Source organism: Olea europaea, chromosome 11 (assembly GCF_002742605.1).
Source record: "Olea europaea var. sylvestris chromosome 11, O_europaea_v1, whole genome shotgun sequence".
In the NCBI taxonomy this organism is placed as follows: domain Eukaryota; kingdom Viridiplantae; phylum Streptophyta; class Magnoliopsida; order Lamiales; family Oleaceae; genus Olea; species Olea europaea.
In genome coordinates, this window is record NC_036247.1 from 22,458,030 (window position 1) to 22,467,798 (window position 9,769).

General features: G+C 35.4%; 1 protein-coding gene across 1 annotated transcript in view; it reads left to right on the top strand.

Moving 5' to 3' along the window:
• LOC111403783 (F-box protein SKIP1-like) overlaps positions 1-9,259 on the top strand; it is a 12,774-nt gene extending 3,515 nt beyond the window's left edge. The window contains exons 2-3 of the mRNA XM_023032407.1: positions 8,620-9,006; positions 9,041-9,259. Of these exons, the coding sequence (XP_022888175.1) occupies positions 8,620-8,956 (337 nt within the window). The 3' untranslated portion in view covers positions 8,957-9,006; positions 9,041-9,259. The remainder of the gene's footprint in view (positions 1-8,619; positions 9,007-9,040) is intronic.
• The last annotated feature ends 510 nt before the right edge of the window (positions 9,260-9,769 follow it).

The window sequence follows — 9,769 nt, forward strand, 5'->3', positions numbered from 1 at the left end:
GAAAAAGATTAAATTCATTAATAAATATAAAAAATATAGTACAATTAATAAAAACATTACAACAACGAAAATAAACTTTCACCACTTTGCACCATTTTGGTGCAAAGTGAATAGTGTAGCATTGCAGCAACTTTGCACCAAAAAATGGTGCAATTTGGTGATTTGAAGTTCACATCTCCAATGGGCACTCTTTTGCACCAAAATTTGGTGCAAGCGTCCCTCCAATCACCAAAATGGTGCAACATGAACAATGTTGCACCATATTCATTGCACCATTTTTTACACCAAATGGTGTAATATTCATTTTGCCCTTCTCTTTCGTTTTTCAAAGATAATGATTAAGGTTATTTGTGTTATTTTCGTTCTATAATAATAATAATAATAATAATAATAATAATAATAATAATAATAATAATAATAATAATAATAATAATTACATTATTAATCGAGGTTTTGAAAACTCAATTCCCATCTTGCTCAATCAATTTTTGGTGACCTAATAATTGATGTGAAATTTTATACCAAACCTTCAATATTTTCAGCTTATTGTTGTCTACTTTTTTCCGTCTTTATCTAATTTAATCCAAGTTATTGATTTAAGCTATAGCTTTGTATGTCGACAGTTTTAGTAATTTACAAGGTCAATTATATTGGTTAAGCCCTTACTTGATTGTGATCTTTTGAAAATAAAATTTGAAAAAAGGTGACATTTTTGGAGATGCGGTGAAAATGTAAGGAAAATATCCCTTTTCCTTTCCATAGATTTTACTTAAAATAGCTACTGCTGTAGCATTATAATTTGTATTGTTTACGGTTGGGAAAGCCCCACTAGCCTATCCTCTTTGTAGTTTGAGGATGTAAAAGCTCGTGCAAAACTATTTTATTTGAAGAATATGTGGTTGAATTTTAGAAAATAGGAACTGTTGACCTCGCGAATTGGACCTTCTACGTGGCCAACCGATAGTTGTTCCACGTAATCTTCCTCATAGATTTTACTTAAAATAGCTACTGCTGTAGCATTATAATTTGTATTGTTTACGGTTGGGAAAGCCCCACTAGCCTATCCTCTTTGTAGTTTGAGGATGTAAAAGCTCGTGCAAAACTATTTTATTTGAAGAATATGTGGTTGAATTTTAGAAAATAGGAACTGTTGACCTCGCGAATTGGACCTTCTATATGGCCAACCGATAGCTGCTCCACGTAATCTTCCCTGCACACAGTCAACGCACGGTTAGATGCACAAGGCCAAAACTACCGGAGGCGACGGCGGCCGCAGACACTCCAATGGTCAATTTAGCTTCTGGTGATCAGAGCAGTGTCAAGGTTGTGCAAAAAGGGTGGGGAGGAGAATATATATTTATTTGTTATAGAGAGCTAAGTTGTAAGAGTTTCATTACCATTGCCTCTTGTCAAACTTTGGGTATTTATAGTTGAGGAAAACCGTTAGATGTGGGACACATGTATGCATCTGACGGTGTGAGATGTCTGCTTATAGGCGTCAATCTGCAGTGTCTATAGAGTGGGCGGGTAATAACTTCTCCCGAGTTGAATTCACATAAAGTGATACGTCACATCAACTGGGCCTATGGAGACGTCAAATCAATTAAACCTTGGGGGCAGAAAGGATCTTGACACAGATCTCTTTCTGAAATTGACGGTGGATCCTCTAATAGAGATCCTCGGGGTGCATTGCGCTTCGATGTCAAAGGCAAGAACTCTTCGGTTGAGTAGAATTGTTTGTGTCTCGCAAGGCGTTAGCAGCTCGCCAACGTTAGTGGTGGAGTCACTTTAGAACCATTTCGGATGGGTGTTGGATACCCCGTATGATGCAGTGACAGACTTTCCGAAGTGGTTCAGATAAGGGCGTAACAGGAACCAAACATTAGCTTAAATATTGTTGATTGAATGCTTAAAATCACATATGGGTGAAATATTGGGGCACCAAGAGAATTACTGTTTTTTGTTTTGCTTTGGATTTGATGAGGGTAAACCTTGATCGAGCTTTAGCCCTTGTTTGAGCCCCATTTTTTGTTATAAAAAATGCAGTTTTGAATAGTGTATCTATATGAAATGTGTGGTGGTTAAAAAATAAGAAAAAATTTTGAAGTTACGTGTAATATTATTTTATTGAAAAATACATTGTTGAAAGCTAAACCACAACAAATGCAGTCACGTTTGTTCCACAGATACCTTTTTCTTGTACTAATTATGGCCACCATTTCATCTTCTTTCAAGTAACACTGAACTGGAATGAATATTTGATATGATAAAATCGAAATGAATCAGCAATCATTAGAGCCGAGTCTTCATATCTCCTTCCATTCCTTCTCTAGTTTAACCCCGATTTAATGCATCCAATGCTTTTCTATGGTCCTTGTTCGGTCCCTATTTCTTAAAACTCATTTTTCTCCAAACTTACTTTTAACCCACATATTAAACGGGACTCAAAAATTTTATCAACCAACCAAACAGGTGCACACATATGGTCTTATTTGCTCTTGTAGGTGTACAAAATTTGATCCAATTGAGAACGTTAACGTGGGGTTATGAGGAGTTGTGCGTGGTGCCTGCTAAAATCTCCCAGCGATGCGTTGATCTTCCAACCAGCTTCATGAAGAATTTCTATTTTTTATGGTCTAAAACAATTTCCTCTGAAACTCATAATAACTTCAATAATTTTCTTTTTCAAAAGAAATAAAAGGCATAAATGAGAATCCTCTTATCATCTTCAACATAGAAGACAGTATGGAAGTCTTCTTCAAGTTTGATCTGAACACAATTTATGGCTACATGGCTGCAAGGAGATGAACGAGGATGTCGCTATTTGGAACGGGACAAGTTATGTCACTTATTTTTGCTAAGCGCTTTGATTTTGCATTGGGATGGTAGAGTGCGACTCGTGCTTGAGCAAGGTGTGTGTTCCTTAGTTAGCTATCGTGTTGATTATTTTAGCCTTTTTTGTTAACATAAATTGTTGTTTTTGTGGCTTCATTCGTTGTGAGGGAATAAAGTGACTTTATTTTACAAGATTTTAGTACCATATAGGACTGTATTCCACACTTTGAGTTCGCAGTAGCTTAAGTTAATGGAAAGTGTTTCTATTTGGCTTCAAACCAAAAAGAAAAGAAAAGAAAATGTGTACTCTAATGTAATGAATGGTCCATGTAATAATATGCATATTAAATGTTTTCTTTTGATCATATTTATACTTAGCCCATGTGTGGTTTAGTTGAAAAATTGATTAAAATTTAAATCGAAGTCAAAAATTAAATTTTAATCATATATTTTATGAAATTCACAACTTTTCAACTACACATTTTATTGATTTTTTTCATAATTTATCGAAAAATTATTTTTTTTCTTAATCAGACAGGGCCTTAATATATATTTAGGTTTATTTATGATTTGGAAGAACTAGAGGTCTATAATGTCGATTTTATTAACAGTTAAGCTTGATGGACATTCTATTTGATCGAATATGACGTGACATTCTCTAACATTTGACAGTTTTAAAAAAATAATAATAATTGTTTTTTCACTCAATACATTTTGCTACACATTTTTCAGTTAACAAGATGGTAACAGTTCTACAAAATCCTTTTATTAAAGCACGGTATTATCATTTCGCCAACAAAATAAAGATTCGCCTTCAACCACAAATTATAGATATTTCTTGTTGATGACTATTACCGTACGAAACGCGCCATCTCTGCGCAGTTTATGTACTGAACTTCCTCGAATAGAATCAATCAATGAACTGTAAGTGCGAAATCTAAAATGGAGGGTTACAACCAAGACAATATCACTGACTCAGGAGAACACGCTCGTGACTGGGCCGAGCTGATCAGCGAGTGCCTCCGCAACATCCTTTCGCGCCTCTCTTTGGAGGACCGATGGCTGGGAGTATGCGTGTGTGCAAGGCGTGGCTACAGGAATGCAAAGATCCGACCCTCAACTCAGTGTTCGACCCCGAGACTGACTTCGACTCGGTCACTGAGTTACCCTGATTCTGGACCCCCGAATTCGAGAGCAGGATCGATAACATGATAGTATCAGTCGTCGGCTGGAGCAATGGATCCCTTTCCGAAATCCGTGTTAGACACTGCTCGGATCGCTCCCTTTCTTTGGTTGCTCAAAGGTATTTTTGTTTATTTTCCTGCGTATCTGCTCACTCATTTGTGATTAGTTCCTTAAATCATTCTAGAATTGAATTAAATTAGGAGGGAAATCTGTTTGGGTGGAGATGGAAATTTCATTTTGATTCTGGAATTTTAAACTAAACCCTAAATATTTTCAGCTGATTGTTGTTTATTTCATCCGACTTTATCTATTTTAGTTCAAGTTTTTTTTATTACAGCTAGCTTGTGTGTGGACAATTTCAGTAATTTACAAGGTTTCATTAGAAAATGGAAATCAAAATGAGCTTAATATCGTTGATTACCTTCTTAAAGTCGCCTATGGATGAAATATCTGGGCACCAAGAGATTTATTGTTGTCTTCTTCTTCTTTTTCTTCATTATTATTATTTTCTTTTCCGGATATGATTAGGGTAAACGTCAAACGATCTTTAATCCAGCTTTTATTTACGATTTCACTGTTTTATGTATGTCAAAGTCATGTCCTTTGCTTCTTGAAAACCATTTGAACCAAGTATTTTCTTCGACACTGTTGCGAAACCAAAACAAATGCTTCCACAGACCTAATTATGGAAATTAAACTTTACTCTTGATAAATTTGATAAAGATGACATAAATTTGTTTATTTATTTTCAGTTTTATTCTATCAACTGCTATATATTATTTCAAATCACCAAATATATGTTTATTTAGTCTACACTGAAATCGGTACAGTTTCCTTAAATATTTTTTCGCTTCTAATTTGATCACATTTTCTCTTTATTTCTATGTACGGTATCGATTTATTTCTCTTTAAATCTGGACCATATATTCTAAAAAGTAGATCCTCTTTAGACAGTTACCATTTGTCATTTGTTCGGTTAAAATCGCACTAAACCTGGATTTTCATATGGTTAGGATGATAAGATCCTGTCAATTGTTCGGTCAAATACTTTTTCCTATTTTTTAACCACAATTTCTCCTAAAAATCACTATTTAAAAACTCCTTTTTTTTTAAAAATTTTTACAATAATGGTTGTCAAACAGGATGTTGAGATCTTGAGTGGTGATTGCAGTGTGAAATATCACTATTACTCTCTCTCTCTCTCTCTCTCTCTCTCTCTCTCTCTCTCTTTTTGGTTCTTTTATTTATTTATTTTTAACACCAGTTTGATGGTTTTTGAATGGAAATTTTCCTTAAAGACTTTGCTTAAAAATGGAGGCTAAAAAGTACATACTATTAGAATTTATTGAATGAAGAAACTTCAATTGAACTCCATAAAGGAGAAGAACAAATCCATAATAGGAGAAGAAAAGGCACTACATGAAAGGAGGAAATACACTCCATGGAGGAGAGAAACCTCCATAAAAGGAGGGATTGGAAGACTATACTCCAATGAATTACAATGCCTACACGTGTAGTATTTAGTGAGAGAAAGTGACTAACTAACAACTACTAACTAACTATAACAGCTGGAAAGAGCTGGCTGAATCTATGTGGAAGGCTGGAGAATGAATCTGATCCATTGAAATACGATGTCTGGATTGCTGCATTGGAAGGGATCTGGTGCAATTCTAATACACCTCCGTTTAGATGGACTATCCATCTTGAAGATTAAGGGAAATGGATGCAAAAGAAGTTCTGGTAAAAACAATGGCTTCTGCATCTGAAGAAGAAACGTCTTCTGATGATGATAGACCCAGAAGAAGAAACGTCTTCTTTGGCTTTTAACTAAGTGATTATTTTCAATCTGATGGCGTCGATTGTTCCGTCGTTCATCAGCGATTCCAGAACATCATTCTCATTAACAATCAGGTCATTTGGTCTGTACTTCTAAAAGTTAGGATCCTGCCTCAATAGAGTTTGAACTTCTTCCTTTTCAACATATGATATCCCACCGTAATGTGGATCAGCAAGAAAGCCAACAAATGAAATGTATTCAACAGGCACCTGTTGAAGCCTGTTAATACGGTGGATGAAACACTCGAGTTATTGAACGATCTACAACTGCAGCATCAGGCAGTGGCAACACTGACAAAACTCTGCATGATGCATGTGATTGATTGGTTATGGAGAAGCAAAGACTTATTTTAGTTTGCTGATTCACTTCGCAATAAGCTCTAATTCTTCTATGATCTGGAAAATGTTGCTACCAGTTTTTATTCTCTGAACATGAATGTCTTTTGTACTTTGAAGGTTCTACCCATTAACAACAGCCTTCAGAATACACAGAACTGTTGAAAAAAAATCATGATTCTAGTGTAATGTTGGGAATGATAACAGCAAAATTCTGGAAAAGAAGAGCAAAAATCTTATCTTCAGATGTGGACAAATTGAAGGATGGTCTGTATGAAATGTGATAAATCTGCTTTCATTGAGCAAAAGACAAGAAGAATGAGATGAATTAAATTTCAGGAAAACGGCAGCAGGAAGCAAATTCTTTTGCTCTAATACCATGTTAGAATTTATTGAATGAAGAAACTTCAATTGAACTCCATAAAGGAGAAGAACAAACTCCATAATAGGAGAAGAAAAGGCACTCCATGAAAGGAGGAATACACTCCATGGAGGAGAGACACCTCCATAAAAGGGGGGATTGGAAGACTCTACTCCAATGAATTACAATGCCTACACGTGCAGTATTTATAGAGAGAGTGACTAACAACTACTAACTAACTAACTAACTATAACAGTTGGAAAGAGCTGGCTGAATCTGTGTGGAAGGCTGGAGAATGAATCTGATCCGTTGAAATAAGATGTCTGGATTGCTGAACTGGAAGGGATCTGGTGCAATTCTAATAAATACCATAACAAAAGCTGTGGACGAAAGTAATAAAACGGAATACATCTTGATAGAAAAATTCAACAAAATGAAACAGAATATCATGCCTTTCTCACGCTCCTCGAAACTAGATCATAGTCGGTTTCATATTGAACAGTGTGCTTTTGGTTCCTATACTTGTATAGTTGAGAAGCCAAGTATGTCTTCGTGATATTTGGAGCGAAGTTTTTTGGTATATCATAAATCTTCTGGTTGATCATGAACTCTGCACACATTATTAGAAAAACACCAAAGTCGTGGCTACAAAACCTCAAAAGTCAAACCGAATTGGATGATGAGTATTAAAAATTGAATCATTTGAACATGGTGCCATTTGGATTTATTACTGTAACAAGTTTGAGTATGGGATTGCTGTAATCATCCCAAATGTCTCTGACGATCTTGACAATTGGAATAGATTAGTACCATAGCCATATTGATATTAGCATGATTTTTCTTCATTGTATCCTCGACCTACAGATACATATGACTGACTGCATGGACTCTATTGTTCGTTTCATTCATAGGTAACTCATCTCGTAGAAAAAGCTATTGCCCGACTTGATTTATAGCTCTTACAGGCCAAACTCAGACCTTTTACAAGGGTCTCACATAGGTGGAGTCTTCTTTATTTTTTATTATTTATTTATTTATTTTATTTTATTTTTTGCCATTTTCTAATGCATGGACCGACCCCACGTGAGGGTAAATATTCAGTAGAATCAGTCAAATGCATTGTAAGAGCAAGATCTAAAATGGAAGCAAGATCTAAAATGGAGGGCTACAACCAAGACAATATCACTGACTCAGGAGAACTCGCTCGTGACTGGGCCGAACTGATCGACGAGTGCCTCCACAATATTCTTTCGCGCCTCTCTTTGAAGGACCGATGGCTGGGAGCCATGCGTGTGTGCAAGCCGTGGCTAGAGAAATGCAAAGATCCGACCTCGAGACTAACTTCGACTCGGTCACTGATTCATCCCGATTCTCAACCCCCGAATTCGAGAGCAGGATCGATAACATGATATTATCAGTCGTCGGCTGGAGCAATGGGTCCCTTTCCGAAATCCGTGTTAGACACTGCCCGAACTGCTCCCTCTCTTTGGTTGCTCAAATGTATTTTTGTTTATTTTCCTGTGTATCCGCTCACTCATTTGTGATTACTGCCTTAAATTATTCTTTCAGTTATCGATTTGATTTATCCCATTGGCAGTTTGGGTGGAGATGGAAATTTCTTTTTGACCGGACACGAAATTATTGTTCAACTTGCTTTTACCGTCAATATTTTCAGCTGATTGTTGTTTATTTCTTCCGGCTTTATCTATTTTAGTTCAAGTTATTGGTAACAGCTTGTGTGTGGACAGTTTCAGTAATGAAAATGAAAATCAAAATGAGCTTAATATCGTTGATTAAATTCTTAAAATCACCATGATTTCGATCTTCTTTCAATTAATACTGAAATGGAAAGAATATTTGATACATTACAAAGTTGTGACTTTCTTTTCTTCACATTAGAAATGAATCACCAATCATTAGAGCCAAGTCTTCATATCTCCTTCTCTAGCTTATTAATGCATCCAATGCTTTTCTGCGGCTCTTGTTCGACTCCTATTTCTTAAAACTCATTTTTCTCTAGACTAATATTTCACGGTACTCACAATTTTTATCAACCAACCAAACAGGTGTCCAAATCTTCAAGTTCTCTCTATTCAGAGCTGTCCTCGTGTGTCTGATTCAATTATGGCTGAAATAGCTTCTGGATGTCCCAAGCTTAAGGAGGTCGATATCAGCTGCTGTTATAAAATATCTTTCAAGTCATTGACAACCATTGGATCACATTGTCCTAACTTGCATATTCTTATGCGGAATATGATGATCTGGGTGGATCCTTCCCCACATTTTGGAATTATCCTGAATGAGTATCTGAATGCCTATCCAAGGGATGGGGATGAAGAAGTTGCTGCCATTGGAATATTTATGCCTCATCTTTTGATGTTGAACTCCAAGGTTCCAAGTTGACGGATAATGGACTTAATCTGATCTGTGAAGGGTGCTTGGATCTTGAGTACATTGATCTGTGAAGGGTGCTTGGATCTTGAGTACATTGATCTATTTCGATGTAGGAGTGTGAGTAGTCGTGCCATTGAAAATGCCAAGTCCAAGCTGAAGAAGTTGAAAATCAAGGCGCCTAACATTTATTTCACAAGGTCTGTTCTCCATAGGGAAAGGTACGATTATTGAAAATTGTATGACGAGCGGTTCCATACAAAATGTGTAGAATTTGATCCAATTGAGAACAAAAACGTGAGGAACTGTTCGAGATGCCTGCTTGCAACATCATCTGCATTGAGAATTTTTATGTTTTTGGGGGTAATAAATGTGTACCCTAATGAAATAATGTTCAGTAATGTTTTCTTTAAATCATATTTATATTTAGGACTTGTTTGATTTCTTTTTTTTTTTTTTTTTAAATATCAAAATACATTTTCCCCTTTTTTCTTTTCGACTACACATTCTTTACGCATAAGTTTAAAACATTTCTTTATTTTTTAACCACACATTCCCTATCAAAACACGATTTCAAAATATATTATTTGCTAAAAATGGGGTTGAAACAACCTCTTAACCTCTGTTTGGTTAAGCTTAAAAGATGATTAAAATTTAAATTAAATTTAACCAATCATTTTTTATACACAAATTTTCAACCACATATTTCATCAAATTTTATTAAAATTTAATCTTTTATTTAAATCAATCAAGTTTTTAATATATTTTTAGGTCTTATGATTTCTGTATCATATTTGGCAAATTTAAACTGTAGAATAATAAATC